This window comes from Myxine glutinosa, chromosome 6, assembly GCF_964187855.1.
Source record: "Myxine glutinosa chromosome 6, kmMyxGlut1.1, whole genome shotgun sequence".
Taxonomy (NCBI): domain Eukaryota; kingdom Metazoa; phylum Chordata; class Myxini; order Myxiniformes; family Myxinidae; genus Myxine; species Myxine glutinosa.
The window spans coordinates 82,848,475-82,870,713 of NC_136266.1; the positions used below are offsets into that span (position 1 = coordinate 82,848,475).

At 50.6% G+C, this 22,239-nt stretch overlaps 1 protein-coding gene across 19 annotated transcripts in view; it reads right to left on the minus strand.

Annotated features, from left to right (window-relative positions):
- The window catches only part of LOC137430027 (solute carrier family 2, facilitated glucose transporter member 1), a 179,528-nt gene that overhangs the window by 107,246 nt on the left and 50,043 nt on the right, over positions 1 to 22,239 (minus strand). For 6 of the 19 annotated variants that reach the window (XM_078780077.1, XM_078780073.1, XM_078780075.1 and 3 more), the window contains 2 exons: positions 2,032 to 2,117; positions 1,455 to 1,608 (listed from right to left, as the gene is read on the minus strand). The exons of 6 other annotated variants lie outside the window; for them this stretch is intronic. In XM_078780077.1, the coding sequence (XP_078636203.1) occupies positions 1,455 to 1,475 (21 nt within the window). In that variant the 5' untranslated portion in view covers positions 1,476 to 1,608; positions 2,032 to 2,117. Of the gene's footprint in view, positions 1 to 1,320; positions 1,340 to 1,454; positions 1,609 to 2,031; positions 2,118 to 15,008; positions 15,236 to 22,239 lie in introns of those variants that run through there. 7 more of the 19 variants (XM_078780080.1, XM_078780074.1, XM_078780072.1 and 4 more) reach the window with 4 other exon arrangements.

The window sequence follows — 22,239 nt, forward strand, 5'->3', positions numbered from 1 at the left end:
TGCAATGGCCTCTCCCTCTGCACAGACGACCTTTCTAAATGACGAAAAGTGCACCAATGTCTATTCATGTGGAATATCTTTCTCTTTTCAAGAGATAGTGTCGGATAATGAAGCTCCAAAATCGAAATGCAGTCATCAGTCGTTTTTACGTCACAATCTGAACGAGCGCATCCCACATGCGGCATCCCATTGCACCACGACAGACTCAATTCCATCATGGAAGTGATCCATGATAAGACAGTTCAGACGAAAACATACTGAAAATCGAGCTATCTCGGTCTTTTTTAGCCCATGACACCCAGTTCCACGGAGGTCACTTTCTCAAGGACTATGAAACCTGGTTTGACGCTGTATCGCTTGTTCCTTCGTCCTTGGTCAACTAATGTCCTCGTAGTGGAGTTCATGTACACGTACAATGCAATGGTTTTTGGGTTAGGGTTAGGGTTATGGTTTTTGTTCACCAGTACACCAGTACACCAGTACAACCAGTACAACCAGTTTGTTTGTACACCAATGGCACCAGTTTGTTCACCAGTTCAACCAGTACAATGGTTTTTGTTCACGTTGTTGACATGTTTGTAATTGTATATAGTACAAGTTGGGGCATGCTTGCACACTGCAAGCTACTACTCAGGTGCATGCCAGGTGCAGACAAAATAAATGCAAGCTTTACATGTACGATGAAGTGACTTAGATCAGATAACTCAATGAGATCAAGAATTAGTAATTAGAATGAGGTTTTTATTTAAAAGTTTACAGCTAAAATAATTGTTAATGTAAAACAGCAAAGTTTGCAAAAAAATAGGAAGTGGAAGAGGCATGTGTTAGCGTTGTCTAGCAAACAGTTTGGGTGAAAACTCTATTTCTTGGGTCACATGACGCACCACGAGCAAAGCAAATCTGCAACAAAGCAAATCTGCAACAAAGCAAATCTGCAACGGCCAACTTTAATTCCAGGATATTTTCATTTATGGACATTTTCCCATGGTTTTGTGATTTTTCAAGGGATATTGGCTTCGAGTTGCGCAAGTCTGCAAAATTTCAGCTTTCTGGCTCACCGAGAAAGTATTAAACGTTTCTATCAGTTAGTCAGGTTAGAAAGAGGAAACCAAACTCACATGGCACAGTCTACACAAACAGGAAAGCAAATGTGCGTTGCACCATTACAGGGCAATTTAAAGTACATTTTTTTGATATTCCGTAATGCAATTTTAATAACCTGTTCATGATCTCAGTTGCAAAGTAGATAAATCATCAAAACATCAACAAAAAAGAAGCAGCAATGCAGACACAAGTGTCCAGAATTTTTGAAAGACCCACGATCCATTTTAAGCGGCGAACACCTTTACGACTTTTGGGTGCGACCTTTTGTCGGGCAACGGACATCATTAGCAGCAAATGCGGTAAAATTAAAAACTTGACCGGGGCTGGTGAAGCCAAAAATGCCAATTCACCTTGTCCTGCCGCTCGGCCATGTCTCTGCAGTGGAACCGATGTCCGTGAACGCAGTGACTGCTCGGGGAGGTTCGCCCTTATGTAGAGTGGTTAATAAACAGCCAGCAAGTGGGGGACGGAGCTTATGTCAAAAGGCAGAGTTTCGCCAATGTACTTGAATGAGAATGGGATGTCAGGACATTGCATGCATGTGTTAGTGATGCAATCTGAAGACAAATAAAGCAACAAGTGGAACAAAATCAACAGATAACCTGAAAAACTTGAATTTGTATGGTGTTGTTAAAGCACATGCATGATGGGTTAGATGGCCTCCTTTGTACAAGTTCCATGTGTAATCTCACACATGCAGTGCAGTATAGCACTGCAGTTGTATAATATTTTACAAAGTTTTACAAAGTTTTACAAAGTTACAATTTTAGCTCTTTCACGAGCCTCGATCTTGAATACAAAAATAAGAAGAAAAAAAAAAAGTTGTTCACAATGGCCTATTATAATTGCATCTCCAAAGCACTAGATAAGCGATCAGAACATGGTGCAATTGCAGATTTCACAAAAATATCGTCAAGTAAATGTTACCATTTGGAAGGATGAAGGCGTGAACGAATTGCATACAAGCTTAGATGCACAGCAGCTTCATTTCAATACCAGCCGCAGGATTTGTCCTTCCACAAACAGAGAAAAAAAAAACAAAGAAAAAAAAATCTTGTGGTGAGGGAGCACACACGTTGAACAAAGGTAGGCCACAACGCTTTGGTTATTATTGAGCTCTTTATTCATTGCTCACTCATCCGCACTGGAGCGCTCCGGGCTGCGCACCCGGTGTATATCCCGCGGCCACGCCTACCCTTTGGGCATGGCCGCCGCCCACTTGGTGCGTGGAATGATGCCCTCACGCCAGTGAGCTTTCGTGTCCGCCACACGCGCCCCCCCAGAATTCCCGCGCACCTGGAGGGCCAGTTTGCGGGGCAACCGGATGACCCGGCTGAAGCGCCCTCTGGCGACTGGCGGCGTCCGGGGTGCAGGGATGCCTCCGGTTGCACCCGGGATGGGTGCAGGACCAGGGGACAGCGTGCCGGCGGGCCTGGGCGGTGCCGGGGGTCCGCCCGCAGGGGCGTGGCCCCGACGCGGGGGCCGAGCCACCGGCGGTGGGTGGTCCACGTCGAGGTGGGCCGGCTTGAGGCGATCCACCGAGACGCGGTCGGGAGTGCCGCCGATGTCCAAGGTGAAATGTTTCACCCCGGTCTCCAGCACAAGGAAAGGCCCGACGTACGGGGGCCGCAGTGGTGTCCGGTGGGCGTCGTGCCGGACGAAGACGTACTCCGCGGTGCGAAGCTCCGGGGCGACGTGCGTAGGCGAGTGCCCGTGGTGCGCCGTCGGCACCGGGGCGAACCTCCTGGCGGTCTCCTGCAGCGCGGAGCGCTCCTGCACCGCGGACCATGGTGCTGTGGGGTCGGGGAGGAACTCGCCCGGCACCCGCAGCGGCTGTCCGAAGACCAACTCCGCCGCGGATGCGCGCAGGTCGTCCTTGGGCGCCGTCTGGAGGCCCAGCAGGACCCAGGGGAGCCTGTCGACCCAGCCGCCGTCGCGGAGGGTGGCCTGGAGCGCGGCCTTCAACGAGCGGTGGAACCGCTCGCACAGGCCATTGGCCTGGGGGTGGTAGGCCGTGGTTCGGTGCAGCTGGACCCTGAACCCCCGCGCGACCGCCCCCCAGAGCTCAGAGGTGAACTGGGGGCCGCGGTCGGACGAGATGTCCGAGGGGGCGCTGAACCGGGCGACCCAGGTGGCGATGAACGCCTGCGCGATGTCCGCCGCCGTCGTCGCCGCCAAAGGCACGGCCTCCAGCCACCGGGTGGTGCGGTCCACCATGGTGAGGACGTGGGTGAAGCCCCGCGAGGGGGGCAGAGGTCCCACCAGGTCCACGTGCACGTGGTCGAACCTACGTTCCGGCACCGTAAACGGGGCCAATGGGGCCTGGGTGTGCCGGTGCACCTCCGCGCGCTGGCACGCGAGGCACGTCCTGGTCCAGCCGCGGACGGCCTTCCGGAGGCCATGCCAGACAAACTTGTCAGCGACCAACCTCTGGGAGGCCTTCGTGCCTGGGTGGGACAGGCCGTGGATGGCGTCAAAAACCTGGCGCTGCCAGCCCGCGGGCACGATGGGGCGAGGCCGCCCGAGGGAGACGTCGCACAAGAGGGCCGCGCCGTCGCACGGCACCTCGGTGATGCGGAGGCCCGTGACGGCGGTCCGCAAGGCCTGGACGCCGGGGTCGGCGGCCTGGTCCGCCGCCATCCGGGCATAGTCGATGCCAAGGTGGACTGCGTGGGCGACGGACCGGGAAAGGCAATCCGCCACCGGGTTGTCCTTCCCCGTGATGTGCCGGATGTCCGTCGTGTACTCGGACACGGCCGAGAGGTGACGCTGCTGCCGGGCCGACCACGGCTCGGCGACCTTGCCCATCGTGAAAACCAGTGGCTTGTGGTCGATGAAGGCCGTGAACGCACGGCCCTCGAGCAGATGGCGGAAGTGCCTGACCGCCAGGTGAAGCCCGAGCAACTCGCGGTCGAAGGTACTATAGCGGCGTTCGGGCGGGCGAAGCTGCCGGCTGTAGAACGCCAACGGTTGCCAGGCACCACGCACCCATTGCTCGTGCACCGCGCCCACCGCGTAGTCCGAGGCGTCGGTGGTGAGGGCGATCGGTGTATCGGGCGCCGGGTGCGCGAGCATGGTGGCGTTAGCCAAGGCGAGCTTCGCGCCCGCAAACGCCGCGTCCATCTGCTCGGTCCAGGTAACGTCACCTTTGCCCGGCTTGCCCCGGAGGGCCTCGTGCAAGGGGCGCAGGAGCTGCGCGATGCGGGGCAGGAACCGATGGTAAAAGTTTACCATGCCCAGGAACTCCTGGAGCACCTTGATCGTGCGGGGGCACGGAAACCCCTTCACCGCCTCCACCTTGGCCGGTAGGGGGACGGCCCCGTGCCTGGTGACGCGGTGCCCCAAAAAGTCGATGTCGGCGATGCCAAACCGGCACTTGGCGGGGTTCACGATGAGGCCATGCTGGCCCAGATGTTCGAAGAGCGTGCGGAGATGGTGTAGGTGATCTTCGCGGGACGCGCTGGTGACGAGGATGTCGTCCAGGTACACGTAGACGAAATCCAAGTCGCGCAAGACGCTGTCCATTAGTCGCTGGAACACCTGAGCTGCATTCTTCAAACCGAAGGGCATCCGAAGAAATTCGAAAAGGCCGAACGGCGTGATGACCGCCGTCTTCGGGATGTCCTCCGGCCTGACGGGGGCCTGATGGTAGCCGCGTATGAGGTCCACCTTCAAAAAGAAGGACATGCCCGCCAACCGGGCGGAGAAGTCCTGGATGTGGGGGACGGGGTAGCGGTCGGGGGTGGTGGCGTCGTTGAGGTGCCGGTAGTCCCCGCATGGTCGCCATCCCCCGCCGGGCTTTGGCACGATGTTAAGCGGCGACGCCCAAGCACTCTCGGAGCGCCGCACGATGCCGAGCCGCTCCAGCGTAGCGAACTCCGCTTTAGCTACGGCGAGCTTCGTCGGCTCGAGGCGGCGTGCCCGGGCGTAGACCGGTGGCCCGGCGGTGGGGGGTTCCACCCCGTGCTTGACGGCCCCCGCCGAGAAGGTGGGCCGCGTGAGGGCCGGGAAACCCGCGAGGAGGCGGGTGAATTCGTTCGCTGCCGGAAGCGTACAGATGAACCTGGCCGGAACCGAACCGCTCAGCAAGCCGCTCGATGAGCCGCTCCGGGAGCTGCTCAACGAGGCGGGCAGCGCGCAAGCGAGCGAGCTGAACGTCTCAGCCTGGACAAGCCTTCTGTGCTTGACGTCCACCAGTAGACCATTGGCACACAGGAAGTCCGCGCCGAGCAGTGCCATAGGCACGTCCGCAGTGACGAACGACCATCGGAAAACCTGCCCTCCGAACCGCAGAGAAAGGCAGCGTTTTCCGTACGTGCGAATGGACGTACCGTTTGCGGCAAGCAGCGCGGGGCCCCGGCCCGCGGACTGCTTGTCGGACGTACCGGCGGGAACGACACTCACCTGCGCTCCTGTGTCGCACAGGTAACGGCGCCCGGATAAGGTGTCCGTGATGAACAACAGGCTGCCAGTATGGCCGACGCTCATGGCAGGAAGCGAGCGCCGGCCTGGTCGTTTCCCGACCTGCCAAAAGTACAAGGCGGGCGACAGGACCTGGCCTTGTGGCCGAACCTGGCATGGAAATGGCACCAGGTCTGGCCCGGTGGTGGTCGCCGCACCGGTTGCGACGACGGTGGTGGGCGGGGCGTGGCGGCGGCCATGCACGGATCTGCCAAACCTACGCCGCGCTCGGAAGGAACCGAACGCCATGCCACACGGCGATCCGCCAAACCTACGCCGTGCTCGGAAGGATCCGAACCACCCGCGCCGTGCGCGGCGCCGGGACCCACGACGGCCGTGCTATATGCCGGCCGCGCGTCGTGGGCTGCGAAGTACTTGTCCTCCTCCCTGGCCAGGGCCCGCGGTTCCGTAATGGTCGACCCGGCCAACGCGAGCCGCACCTGTACAGGCAGCGCGCGGAGGAAGAGAGCACGGAACAGGAAATCCGCGCGGCCGTCGCCGAGCAGGTCTAGCATGTAATCCATGCGGGCAGACGGGCGTGTGTCGCCGAGGGCGGGAAGGTGCAAAAGACGGTCGGCGCGGTCGGCCTCTGGGAGGCCAAACGTATCGAGGAGCAGCTGCTTGAGCGCCGCGTACTTGCCCTCATCCGGCGGGTGCCGGAGGAAGGACATGACGCGCGCGGCCGTGCCGGAGCCAAGGGCAGCGACCACGTAGACGTACCTCGTGTCGTCCGCCGTGACGCCCCGGAGCTGGAATTGGGCCTCGGCTTGAAGAAACCAGGTGTCGGCCTGCGCTTCCCAGAACTCCGGTAGCTTGAGCGCGTTGATGACCATTGCGCATTCGGGGGTTCAACTACGGTTGAACCAGTCTGGGTCACCAATGTGGTGCGGGAGCACACACGTTGAACAAAGGTAGGCCACAACGCTTTGGTTATTATCGAGCTCTTTATTCATTGCTCACTCATCCGCACTGGGCGCTCCGGGCTGCGCGCCCGGTGTATATCCCGCGGCCACGCCTACCCCTCGGGCGTGGCCGCCACCCACTTGGTGCGTGGAATGATGCCCTCACGCCAGTGAGCTTTCGTGTCCGCCACAATCTCGTTTTTTCATTTCTGTTCCTCAAAATTCTCTCTTTTACACACACACACACACACACACACACACACACACACACACACACACACACACACACACACACACACACACACACACACACACACACACACACACACACACACACACACACACACACACACACACACACACACACACACACACACACACACACACACACACACACACTTTTTCGTTAATGTTTATACACGATCGTGGGTCATGGAAGAGCGAGGTGGCAGAGGGTACAAAGGCAACAAAATGACAAGTGGGTAACAAATGGACACAATAAGCAAGGGAATGAACGAACAACAAAAGAGGAGGGCAAAAGATGTTAGTGAAATCCTCTGTAATGTAATGTACAAGCTATACAAATATATAGTGTCAATATTCCCGCTGCCTTTCAGCAGACATTATCTGCACCATATGTCGAACTATTGATGAGATTTTTACATTGATCTCAGGCTCATGGAGGAGCTTGTTCATCATATATCACCTGCAGGTCAAAGATGTTAGTACACATCAATTACAATGAGAATAGCAGACAAATGGCCATACATCCTGTAGATGTGCTTTTGGTACAGAGGTTGTCGGACATGAGCGAGGTATTCAGATGGCAAAGAGCAACAGCGCAATCAAACCCAGTCAGCGGAGAGAGAAACAAGATTAATATTAATATTGCCTGATTACTCACAACTTTACCTGAATGTATCATACTGTTAAAGAACCAAGATTTATAACAGTCTGGGACCATACTTAACGTCTAAAAATCACACATCTGCAACTTCTTATGCTCCGTTTGATTGATCAGAACTAGAAGAAAAGACCCGTGATGGGAATATCAACGTTATAGATAGACATAGATATACGTATGCTTTAAAAGGTGGTGTATAATCAGAAATACTGTTGACAGGGTGACATATTACTGTAATATGAATAAAATGGAAATGTTGAAAGAAAAAGCATTGAATATAGAAAGCGCTTTCTGAATCGAATCTATATGAGAAACCAGATTGAATGAGACTCACCATTATTACAAGTGAAGAAGAAGTTGAAGGAGGAAGAGTTTTTGTTTTAAACTGTAAATTGAAACGGGCCCATCTATCATCACCTTACTCAACTAGATCACAATGTTTGCAGATTGCTTATCATCGAATTGATAACACTGCGGATTGTGTCGGGGGTAACGTTATTGCTTGATTAGGGCAGTTGATGACTGTCGGACGCAGGCACACATGGATACAGGCAAACCATGACTGAGCTCCTTGTTTATATACAGGCACACCATGACTGAGCTCCTTGTTTATATACAGGCACACCATGACTGAGCTCCCTGTTTATATACAGGCACAGATGGATACAGGCACACCACGACCGAGCTCCCTGTTTATATACAGGCACAGATGGATACAGGCACACCACGACCGAGCTCCCTGTTTATGTACAGGCACAGATGGATACAGGCACACAATGACTGAGCTCCCTGTTTATATACAGGCACAGATGGATACAGGCACACCACGACCGAGCTCATTGTTTATATACAGGCACAGATGGATACAGGCACACCACGACCGAGCTCCCTGTTTATGTACAGGCACAGATGGATACAGGCACACCACGACCGAGCTCCCTGTTTATGTACAGGCACAGATGGATACAGGCACACAACGACCGAGCTCCCTGTTTATATACAGGCACAGATGGATACAGGCACACCACGACCGAGCTCCTTGTTTATATACAGGCACAGATGGATACAGGCACACCACGACCGAGCTCTTTGTTTATATACAGGCACAGATGGATACAGGCACACCACGACCGAGCTCCTTGTTTATATACATGCACAGAAGGATACAGGCACACCACGACAGAGCTCCTTGTTTATATACAGGCACAGAAGGATACAGGCACACCACGACCGAGCTCCTTGTTTATATACAGGCACACCAGGACCGAGCTCCTTGTTTATATGCAGGCACAGATGGATACAGGCACACCACGACCGAGCTCCTTGTTTATATACAGGCACAGAAGGATACAGGTACACCACGACCGAGCTCCTTGTTTATATACAGGCACAGAAGAATACAGGCACACCACGACCGAGCTCCTTGTTTATACACAGGCACAGATGGATACAGGCACACCACGACCGAGCTCCTTGTTTAAATGCAGGCACACCATGACCGAGCTCCTTGTTTATATGCAGGCACAGATGGATACAGGCACACCACGACCGAGCTCCTTGTTTAAATGCAGGCACACCATGACCGAGCTCCTTGTTTATATGCAGGCACAGAAGGATACAGGCACACCACGACCGAGCTCCTTGTTTATATACAGGCACACCATGACCGAGCTCCTTGTTTATATGCAGGCACAGATGGATACAGGCACACCATGACCGAGCTCCTTGTTTATATACAGGCACAGATGGATACAGGCACACCACGACCGAGCTCCTTGTTTAAATGCAGGCACACCATGACCGAGCTCCTTGTTTATATGCAGGCACAGAAGGATACAGGCACACCACGACCGAGCTCCTTGTTTATATACAGGCACACCATGACCGAGCTCCTTGTTTATATGCAGGCACAGATGGATACAGGCACACCACGACCGAGCTCCTTGTTTAAATGCAGGCACAGAAGGATACAGGCACACCACGACCGAGCTCCTTGTTTATATACAGGCACAGAAGGATATAGGCACACCACGACCGAGCTCCTTGTTTATACACAGGCACAGATGGATACAGGCACACCACGACCGAGCTCCTTGTTTATATACAGGCACACCATGACAGCTCCCTGTTTATATACAGGCACAGATGGATACAGGCACACCACGACCGAGCTCCCTGTTTATATACAGGCACAGATGGATACAGGCACACCATGACCGAGCTCCTTGTTTATATACAGGCACACATCGATACAGGCACACCACGACCGAGTTCCTTGTTTATATACAGGCACACCATGACCGAGCTCCTTGTTTATATGCAGGCACAGATGGATACAGGCACACCATGACCGAGCTCCTTGTTTATATACAGGCACAGATGGATACAGGCACACCACGACCGAGCTCCTTGTTTAAATGCAGGCACACCATGACCGAGCTCCTTGTTTATATGCAGGCACAGAAGGATACAGGCACACCACGACCGAGCTCCTTGTTTATATGCAGGCACAGAAGGATACAGGCACACCACGACCGAGCTCCTTGTTTATATACAGGCACACCATGACCGAGCTCCTTGTTTATATGCAGGCACAGATGGATACAGGCACACCACGACCGAGCTCCTTGTTTAAATGCAGGCACAGAAGGATAGGCACACCACGACCGAGCTCCTTGTTTATATACAGGCACACCACGACCGAGCTCCCTGTTTAAATACAGGCACACCATGAGCCTGGTGTTGGCTTAGCGGTTAGGGTGCCGGCTTAGGATCCTAGGATCCTGGGTTCGAATCCCGGTCGATCGCTGAATTAACGCCAGGGGGGTTGACTCAGCCTGTCATCCTTCCGAGGTCGGCAAATTGAGTACCAGCTTGCTGGGATGAATGATCCCGGTGTGCACCCCGGTTTAGAATAGGTACACCATATCCCTGCGCATCGTAAGAGGCGACCAAGGGTTGGCGTCAGGAAGGGCATCCGGCCATAAAAATTGCCTCAAACAGGGCACCATGATTGCTATGGGGCCCGCAAGGCTAACCCCTGCTCTAGCGGGGAAAAATGGCCTTAAAACGATCATTCATTCATTTTTTCACACCATGACTGAGCTCCCTGTTTATATACAGGCACAGATGGATACAGGCACACCACGACCGAGCTCCTTGTTTATATACAGGCACAGATGGATACAGGCACACCACGACCGAGCTCCTTGTTTATATACAGGCACACATGGATATGGATACAGGCACACATGGATATGGATACAGGCACACATGGATATGGATACAGGCACACCATGACCGAGCTCCTTGTTTATATACAGGCACACCACGACCGAGCTCCTCGTTTATATACAGGCACACATGGATACAGGCACACCATGACTGAGCTCCCTGTTTATATACAGGCACACGTGGATACAGGCACACCACGACCGAGCTCCTCGTTTATATACAGGCACACATGGATGCAGGCACAGCATGATGGATACATATCAATAAAAAGGAACCGAGCACAACATATATAAAATTAGGGCATCCAGCCATAAAACATTGCCTCAAACAGGGAACCATGATTGTCATGGGGCCCGCAAGGCTAACCCCCGCTCTAGCAGGGTTAGCCTTGTAGTAAGGGAAACATATGAAAATCTGTTAACTAAATTGTTACCAAAAAATTTCTTCACCAATATGTTTGTAAAGGTGTGTAATAACATGTGTTAAAATGTTGAAGTTCAACTCCCGTGGGAAACCCAGAAAAAAAGCTGTTGAATTCGGGTACCGAAAAATTATTTTCGAGAATTTTTATTTTTTTAAATCGGCCCTTAAGTAACTTATGAGGGGTCAAATAAGGGTTTTTCATGATTCTGAGTTGATTGTTAACATTTATATTTCACCACAGACACTCCTTTGTGGAAAAATCATTTCTAAATATATCTCATTTTCTACTTTGCAGGACATGGAGTCTAGCAATATGGATGAAGACGTTACTCCACCTGTGCTCAATTGCTTCATCTGTGCACGTTCGGATACACCAGCTGAAAGGCTCATACAGGCAACTCCAAAGGGATACTCAACTTTATTGAAACAAGCAGAAACTGTCGAAAATGTTACTGTTGTGGAACGTATGAAGGAGGCTCAAAAGGAAGGAAAACTGAGGTACCACCAGAAGTGTAAAAATGATCTGTACAACAACTTTGTTGCAACCACCAAGAAGTCAGCTCAAGCATCAAAGGCAGAGAAAGAGTCATCAAAGTTGAAGAGAAGACGCACTACTTGAGTTCAGTTCATCAACTGGCTGCAGTTCTAGAAGATCACAGTCAGTTGACCTCCTGTATAAGGATGTATGCATTCTTTGCAACCAACCAGCCCAGCTCCACAAAAATAATCCAGCACAAGCTAGAAAGAAATACAGAGTGCCAGATAATTTGACTGCAGATACACTGAAGGCAAGCTTGCTGAAGACAGCACGGAGTCGCGGGGATGACTGGGGCACTGAAGTCACTGGACGCCTGGAAGGGATCAACGACTTGGTAGCAGAAGAAACACTGTAACATCTTGAAAAGTAAGTTCACCCCCACAAAAAAAATATTCCATATTAAATGCCAAGTCTGTGTGTGTGTGTGTGTGTGTGTGTATATATATATATATATATCAGTCACTATGCGACCTTCATATCATCAGTGGAGAACCGCCAGCAAGGTGTCCCATACAGCTGCTGCTGCACCTTGCTGGGAGCGATAGGCACCGCCTGCCACACGGTAACGTTATCTCTGGTATCCACTCATCATATGGAGTCGACCATCATATGTAGTCGACCATCATATGGAGTCGACATATATATATATATATATATATATATATATATATATATATATATATATATATATATATATATATATATATATATATATATATATATATACTAGCTGAGGTACCCGGCTTCGCCCGGGTTGAATAAGAATAAGACAAATATATGATGAAAAGAACATGTATATTTTAGAGCAATATCACAGTACATTGCCTACATGACGTTTTGTCAATTTTCAATTTCTCAAAACCTCTTGGTATACATTTCTGGTTAACTTTGGGGTTTCCTGGGAAAGGGATTCCTGCGACAGAGTTGTTATCGCTGTGACAGATAAACCTGCGTGACAGGTTTTGCGGTCGATTCCAAAGAGAATCATTAGAGTGCCGTTACGTCTCGAGAACGGACCGTTGGCCGTTTTGTCTCGCGCCTGATTTCGCATCGCTCCAGGTTCTTCACCTCGCTTCAACCATTTTCACAACCATCCAGACGTTAATCTGGTGTGTGTGTGTAACGTGGATTTGCAGTTCGTCGATTGGGAGCCGTTGAACGTCCATACCCGAAGGTGTGATTTCCCAGCCGCCTCTTGAGGACACTTTTGCCTATCTTTGGCAGTGTGACTGTCAACCGAGCGGGATTCTGGTCTCGATACATCGTCCCACGCACCCGACCCGTCCCACAGCACCCGACCCGTCCCACAGCACCCGACCCGTCCCACAGCACCCGACCCGTCCCACAGCACCCGACCCGTCCCACAGCACCCGACCCGTCCCACAGCACCCGACCCGTCCCACAGCACCCGACCCGTCCCACAGCACCCGACCCGTCCCACAGCACCCGACCCGTCCCACAGCACCCGACCCGCCCCACAGCACCCGACCGCCCCACAGCACCCGACCCGCCCCACAGAACCCGACCCGCCCCACAGAACCCGACCCGCCCCACAGAACCCGACCCGCCCCACAGCACCCGACCCGCCCCACAGCACCCGACCCGCCCCACAGCACCCGACCCGCCCCACAGCACCCGACCCGCCCCACAGCACCCGACCCGCCCCACAGCACCCGACCCGCCCCACAGCACCCGACCCGCCCCACAGCACCCGGCCCGCCCCACAGCACCCGGCCCGCCCCACAGCACCCGGCCCGCCCCACAGCACCCGGCCCGCCCCACAGCACCCGGCCCGCCCCACAGCACCCGACCCGCCCCACAGCACCCGACCCGCCCCACAGCACCCGCCCCGACCCACAGCACCCGACCCGCCCCACAGCACCCGACCCGCCCCACAGCACCCGACCCGCCCCACAGCACCCGACCCGCCCCACAGCACCCGACCCGTCCCACAGCACCCGACCCGTCCCACAGCACCCGACCCGTCCCACAGCACCCGACCCGTCCCACAGCACCCGACCCGTCCCACAGCACCCGACCCGCCCCACAGCACCCGACCCGCCCCACAGCACCCGACCCGCCCCACAGCACCCGACCCGCCCCACAGCACCCGACCCGCCCCACAGCACCCGACCCGCCCCACAGCACCCGACCCGCCCCACAGCACCCGACCCGCCCCACAGCACCCGACCCGCCCCACAGCACCCGACCCGCCCCACAGCACCCGACCCGCCCCACAGCACCCGACCCGCCCCACAGCACCCGACCCGCCCCACAGCACCCGACCCGCCCCACAGCACCCGAACCGCCCCACAGCACCCGAACCGCCCCACAGCACCCGACCCGCCCCACAGCACCCGACCCGCCCCACAGCACCCGACCCGCCCCACAGTACCCGACCCGCCCCACAGTACCCGACCCGCCCCACAGTACCCGACCCACAGTACCCGACCCGCCCCACAGTACCCGACCCGCCCCACAGTACCCGACCCGCCCCACAGTACCCGACCCGCCCCACAGTACCCGACCCGTCCCACAGTACCCGACCCGCCCCACAGTACCCGACCCGTCCCACAGTACCCGACCCGTCCCACAGTACCCGACCCGTCCCACAGTACCCGACCCGTCCCACAGTACCCGACCCGTCCCACAGTACCCGACCCGTCCCACAGTACCCGACCCGTCCCACAGTACCCGACCCGTCCCACAGTACCCGACCCGTCCCACAGTACCCGACCCGTCCCACAGTACCCGACCCGTCCCACAGTACCCGACCCGTCCCACAGTACCCGACCCGTCCCACAGTACCCGACCCGTCCCAAAGTACCCGACCCGTCCCACAGTACCCGACCCGTCCCACAGTACCCGACCCGTCCCACAGTACCCGACCCGTCCCACAGTACCCGACCCGTCCCACAGTACCCGACCCGTCCCACAGTACCCGACCCGTCCCACAGTACCCGACCCGTCCCACAGTACCCGACCCGTCCCACAGTACCCGACCCGTCCCACAGTACCCGACCCGTCCCACAGTACCCGACCCGTCCCACAGTACCCGACCCGTCCCACAGTACCCGACCCGTCCCACAGTACCCGACCCGTCCCACAGTACCCGACCCGTCCCACAGTACCCGACCCGTCCCAAAGTACCCGACCCGTCCCACAGTACCCGACCCGTCCCACAGTACCCGACCCGTCCCACAGTACCCGACCCGTCCCACAGTACCCGACCCGTCCCACAGTACCCGACCCGTCCCACAGTACCCGACCCGTCCCACAACACCCGACCCGTCCCACAACGATTGAAATGGCAGACTTTGCAGCACCGAGTCAGCTCTGACTGGAGCTAAAAAGGCTTTGGACTCTCACAATCGGCAAAGCCAGAGGAGCCCAGGGCCTGGAAGCAGGATGAGGGGAGGTCGGAGGGTACATTAGTCATTACCGTGTCTGGGAAAGAAGGACTTGCACGGATATGGGTTTGGGAGATTGTGGCTTGGGTCAGATTCCCAGAAGGAATTCGTAGCGATGCCGTTAACCACGATGCCGTTAACCACGATGCCGTTAACCACGATGCCGTTAACCACGATGCCGTCCATGGGCATTTCCACTGTGAACACCAACGTGCATTTCCTGGGTTTCACCTGCGCTCCTGCAGCGCCGCACTCTTCCGCATTTGGGGAAGGTCGAGATTAAATCGACCGTCGTTGGTTAACCAAAAAAATATTTCCAACAGTTGAAATAATTATTGTTTCCAACAGTTGGAATTTAATGAAATTTGAATTCGAATAAAATCTCAACGAAAAAAAAACCCGTTTATTCGTTCTTGGCGCGAAAAAATGGCGCGCATTTTGTCATTATGTGCGACTTTACGTCACTCCTACGGACATGAAAACATTTGTTTTCCTTAAAGATATATTTAAAATAAATAAAATAGTACATAAATTAACAATAAAAGAAGCTAAAAAACAATTAAAAATACAATAAAAAGCACATTAAAAATATATAAATATGTACGTACAGTATACTGTACGTACGCGCAACCGCTGCTTCGCATTCACAACAGAGGCGACGTACAGTATTCCTTTACTCTGTCTGTGTTAGCCATGGGTCCGAAGAAGGATAATGCTAGTGTTTCCAAGCGTAATGTGGTTACGATGGACGATAAGGTAAATCTGATTAAAAGGTATGGAAAAGGTGGAAAAGTGTCGGTGATAGCGCATAGACCTCATCGCGAATCGGAACCGCAATGCATCATGGGATTCGGAAAGGGGCAATATCGCCGCCACAAACTACACCATGGAATTGCAGCTGGCGCGGTTTTTTAAACCATTGATATTAAAATATAAAGTCGCCTATAACCACCGGGATTTTATGCTGATTCCGAATCTGTCTAAAGCTTTTCTCCGATGTGTAGTTCTTGAGTTATAAGCGGACATCAAGACAGACAGACACTCCTCCTTTATATATAGATAGATATATATATATATATATATATATATATATATATATATATACACACACACACACACACACACACACACACACACACACACACACACACACACACACACACACACACACACACACACACACACACACACACACACACACACACACACACACACACACACACACACACACACACACACACACACACACACACACACACACACACTGTGTCTGTTATGAACAATGTTAAAAAAAAGTCAATTTAATGAATCACTCGTGCAGCCTTTAATCTCATATAAAATGCAAACTGCATTTGCATTTTATGACCTAGGGGCGCCTGGTGTCTTGTCTCCATCCGTGCACGCAGCGCGACTATTATTTGCCATATACAGCTCTAAACAACAAAACAACAACAGGCATTTTAAGGCCATTTTCCCTGCAAGAGCGGGGGTTAGCCTTGCGGTCCCCATGACAATCTTCTCCATTTTGCCCTATTTTCTGCATCTCCCCTTGTTAACCTCCTTGCCCGCATTTCTTCATCGACCATCTTTCGTCGTCTTTCTCGGTCTTCCGAGACATATACAGCTCGAAATGGAATTTATATACAAGCACTCTCTATTTTACCACTAAGGACAAGGATTTAGAATCTCTGGACATATTTGTGTTGTCTAAATGTATAAACTTATATGTATCATGGTAAATAGTTTAAATTTCTCGCTGTTGTAATGGTGACATAAAAAAACCATTCTACCCAATGCCAGAGATAACTTGCCGACTGAAGACAAATTTTAACTACTTGATGGAAATCATAAAATAAAACTTATACACGAGGTGAGTAGGCCCTAAACACACGATTTTGACCACGTTGTGGCTCATAAAAATCACTCAGTTCACAGATAAATTTTACACTTCCACACTATTAAGTAAAGATAAGTGGCAGGCTGGTGCTCCAGCCCAACTGTGACAACAGTACTTCACGAATGGATGTATAGTTGTCTTATACAGGTACAAAACAGCCTCAGGAGGTAAATACCTCTGCACTCAATGAAGGCAATCAACTCATTTGGAAGCACTCTTATCAATACCAGAAATGTACTTATCCAAATGGAGGTTAGAGGAGATGTCCAGACCAAGAAGGCGAATCTCAGATGATTCTGTTGAGGTTGAAGACCCCATGTGCACAGAAGGGAAAGACCTGTTTCCAGAACGAGATATGGACAACAGTTTAGTTTTCTTTGCAATGAAGGTTACCAGCCAGTCATGTCCCACTTTAACAGATTCTCTAAACTGTGGTGTATCGTGGTCATGGATTCAATATTTTGATGTTGTATTGTCCAGTGAAATTCCAACCTCATTGCGAGTAGTATTGAATGAATCAGCAGATGTGCAATCAAGTGAGGAGACATCAGCATACAAGGCTAGCAGAGAGAACATCATCAGGAAGATCATCGATTATCATCAAGGAACAGAATGGGACCAAGGGCAGAGCCCTGTGGGACGCCAGAACTCATGGAGCAAGTAGGAAAAGATAGACCCTCAAGTACCACCATCATTTTATGATTTGTAAGGAAAGCCAAAATGATTGAATGCATCACTCCAGATATACCATATGACTGAAGCTTGTGGAGCAAACCCTTGTGCCATACTTTATCAAAGGATTTTGATATATCCAAAGCAATTGATTGAGCTTCACCTTTGACCTCCATTGCCCTGTTGAAAAGATCCATAATTAAGGATAGCAGATCACCAGTAGAGTGAGAATAGCGAAAGCCATACTGGCAGTCAGTGAGAAATTGGTTGTCCTCCAGAGGGCTGAAAAGTCTTCATTGATGAAGCATTCAAATACCTCACTTATAACAGGAAGTAGGCTGATGGGGCGATCGTTATTTGGCTCAGAATGCTCACCGGCACCCTGGAAAATAGGGACGCAGATCCATTTTCTAGGATGAAGGAAACACTGACTCAGTTTGTTTGTTTAAAGTCTTATGATTATGTTAGTATGATTCTACATGCTGCCCTGTCTTCTAGCAACGATTGAAATTGGTTTAAAATACAAAGGTATTCAATGCAGTATACTGCTTAATTCTACCAGGTGCGTGCCCAGAGGTGTCGCCCCTATTTTCTTACTTTTACGGTACAGTTAGTTAAGCACTTTGAATAAAATGTAATCGCATGCCTTCATTGAATATTGTAAACGATATGTTTTTTTTTCTTTTCAATTTTACGGTCTGGTTGATGAAGCACTTTTAATAAACTGGATTTCACATTCCTTCAATAAAAATTGGAAATGATACCTGTTGTTTTTTTTCTTGTTGTTTTACGGTGTGGTTGGTTTAGCACTTTTAATAAACTGTAAATGCATTCCTTCAATACACATTGGAAATGGAACCTGGTGTTGAAGGTTGTTTTTTATTTGTCAGCATTTTTTATGAAAGTGTCATCATGTGCATTCGCAGTCAAGATTTTTTTTCACTTTTTTAATTTTCCCCTCTGAATCAGGAACAGCCGGGAACCTATCCCCATTTTCCGCATTTAAACAATGGCCAGATATTTGCACCGACGACATTTGTAGCATTATCCAGGAACATATACCCCGCGAATGTCAGGGTCCGACGGTCACCCTCTTAATGAGAGGGACCATTCGCGACAACGAATGGTTTCATTTATGGCTATTCGTCATTTAACAAAAGTCTTCATTTGCTCCAACAAAGGAGCCGTCCCCACAACACTGTCTGGTGATTGCGCAATGTCACTTCTATGGCGATGTTTTTCCTGCCGATTAACTTTTAATTTCAGATGGCTTGCGAATCATCAATTTTTCAGACAGAAAGAGTTAAAAAATAACCATCTCCTCCACCACCTCCTGCCATCGTCTCATACGTACAGAAACTTGGACTCAATATTGTATTGGCAAGGGTTAGAACTACGTAAATTACCTTTATTATTATATTGTTACTGTCTTTATTATTACGTAAACTAGTAAAAAGCCCAGCAAAAATGACTGGTTGCAACAGTATATTTGACAGTGCAGCCTCGGGAGCGAACAAAAGTCTGAAGCTTTATCCAAGTGTCAGGTGTGCTTATATTTTCTTTATTTATTCGACATCATACGGATGTAAATGAACACTCGTTTTACTCTCCGTGTTGCAGCAAATTGAACCTCCCAGCGCCTTGTATTTATTGTTATTTCAAAAAACGCTTCTGTACACTGCCCTTGAAGCTCAGTTTGCAAGCCACCATCTACAATTCCAATAGAAGAGACATAATTCCTCTTTTATGGAAAATGTTTTTTGAGTTTATTATATTCTCATAAATAGAGCGTAGTGAACACACATTCCTGTTAAAATATTGGCCTTTAAAACCTACCTTTATGAAGGGGGACAGACATCTGTATAAACACACAAACTGGCATTGTGTTTTATATGGTCAATAATAATATTATATCACTTGCAAATAAAACTATTGTTATACCAAGCATATGGCTTCGCTTGTAGACTGAAAAATTGAGGTTAGGAAACGTCGTGCAATTTTCCCACATGAAATAATGGTAAATGACCAACTGCAAAATGAAGGTTCGCAATGTAAAGATACATAAAACCCACTCCCTCGTTAAATGGGGGATACCTGTACTTCAATTCTAATAAAATAATGGTTGTAAAATATTTTTTTTAATCCATAGGTTCAGCACTACTTAAGCAGTCTTATATATCGCCTGTATACTGCACACTGTAATAAGCCGTTGAGTTGTAGTTTACGAGATGGAGGCTTTTTTGATCACCAAATACAAATAATACCATATGATCACCATATAAGGATCACCATATAAGGATCACCATAATCACCACGTCGTGCCCGACGTGCACCGGAGGGCTCGGCAATGACGCACGCTGAAAGGGAGTACTCAGTTTTCACTCTGGTTGTTTGTTTGTTGAACACCACTCCTTTCCTATGCCATCTCCAGGCGCTGCATAACGTCATTGCCGGGCACCGAAGGCTGAAAGGGAGTACTCAGTTTACACTCTGGTTGTTTGTTTGTTGAACACCGCTCCTTTCCCATGCCATCTCCAGGCGCTGCATAACGTCATTGCCAGGAACCAAAGGCTGAAAGGGAGTACTCAGTTTTCACTCCAGTTTCATGTTACTTGCAAAATCGAAGATTTTTCAAGTATTTTGGTCGGTTGCGTTTGTGGTTCTGTCTGTCTATTACTTGGGCAAAAAAATTTTTTTGCAAGTATGTTGATCACTGCACCTTTCACAAGTATGTTTGTGGGTTTGTTTGTCTGTCTGCTCACCTATACTTGCCTGCCGGTCACAATTTTAAACCGATCTTCACGAAACATTACCAAATGGTAGACTTTGTGGTCCAACAAAATCCGATATATTTTTGGGGTCAAAAGGTCAAAATAGGCCAAAGGTCAACCACCTTTATCAAATTTCTAAAATCCTCAATTTTCATCCGATTGACTTGAAATTGAAATTTGAATATACATATCGGCAAACTGAATTCAACCACCAACTATTTTTGAGATCAGCATAGGCCAAAAGGTCAACATAGGCCAAAGGTTAACATAGGCCAAAGGTCAACCACGTTTTTCAAATTTCTAAAATCCTCAATTTTCATCAAATTGACTTGAAATTTGAATGGGATTTTGTTTGTTGAATGGGATTTTGAGTGGGATTTGAATCCCATTTGAATGTGATTTTGAGAATGGAAAATTTGAATGGGATAAACGGCTTACTGAATTCAACCACTAATTATTTTTGAGGTCAAAAGGATGCCCCACTGAGTGCCATGCTACTTTGTTCTGTTTTGCCAAGTGTCACTCTATGAGTGATTTTTCATTACTTGGAAAATAAAATAAAAAATTTTGCAAGTACAGACGACATTTAATATGGAATTTTTTTTTTTCTTGACTTGGGTTTACTTTCTGAACTCAGTATATCAATCTGGTGAGTTTCTTTTACCCTTCGGTGATGTCTTTGTTGAAAGAACCATGTCACTGATTGTCTTTCGCAGCAAGTAGTCAATAACAGTATTATATCACAGGTGGCGTGACAAAATGTAAGGACAGGTGTACATTTGACGATTGGCTTCACAATCGGGTATATAAGGGTTGTTGCGTTCTGTATTAGTGGAAAACAGCTGCTGCACATCTACAAAAGTTATTGCCGCTTCCTCTGGAGATGGTCCGTCAACTTGACAATGCTGTTTGTCATGGAGTGGTGGCTTTAAGAAATTCTGGCATGAAACAGCGTGCTATTGCTCGGCAGTATGGCATCACTCAAGGGCAGGTGTCAAAGATCCTGAAACGAAATGCTCAGAGGGGTGCCCCTACTCCAATACCGAGGCCAGGACGCCCACGCAGAACCACAAGGAGAGATGATCGCCAGCTGCACCGGTTAGTCTGCAATGGCCGTACCAAGTCAGCTAATCGGCTTAGGGCTGAGTGGCAGCAACTGACAAATGTGCCTGTATCCAGAAGGCTAGTCAAACAACGACTGGTTCGAGCAGGCTATCGTGCCAGGCGTCCGCTGAGAAAGCCACGCCTGACCAGACAACACCGCCAGCGCCGATTGCAGTGGGCCAGAGAGCACCGTCAATGGCAACCAGGCCACGGATCCACGTGACCTTCAGTGACGAGTCTATATTTCTGGTCTATCGTCAAGATGGCCGCGTCCGAGTGCGCAGACAAGTGCATGAAGCCTACAACAAAGATTGTATAGTGCCAGGAGTCCAAGCTGGAGGTGGTGGGGTGACCGTTTGGGCTGCTTTTCATGCAGGGGGCAAAACTGACCTGGTTGTTCTGAATGGAAACCTGAACCAGTTCAAGTACAGGGTCATTCTGGAAGAAAAACTGCTTCCATTTGCTCGTGCAGCCTTTCGAAGAAACTTTGTCTTCCAAGATGACAATGCACAGCCTCATCGTGCTCGCATGATCCAACACTTTCTTGCTGACCGTGGTGTAGAGCATATGGAGTGGCCTGCCATGTCCCCGGATATGAATCCAATAGAGAACTTGTGGGCAGAATTAATGCGTCAAATCGACAACTTGGACCAGCAGCCGACCTCTGTGCGTGAATTGCAGCAGGCTATTGTCACTGCATGGCAAGCGATTCCTGTCCAAACCTTGGCAAATCTCGTGAACAGCATGCCTCAACGTGTACGTGCTCTCCTGAATACTTGTGGGGGTTACACGAAGTACTGAACTGTAATTTTACTGTCC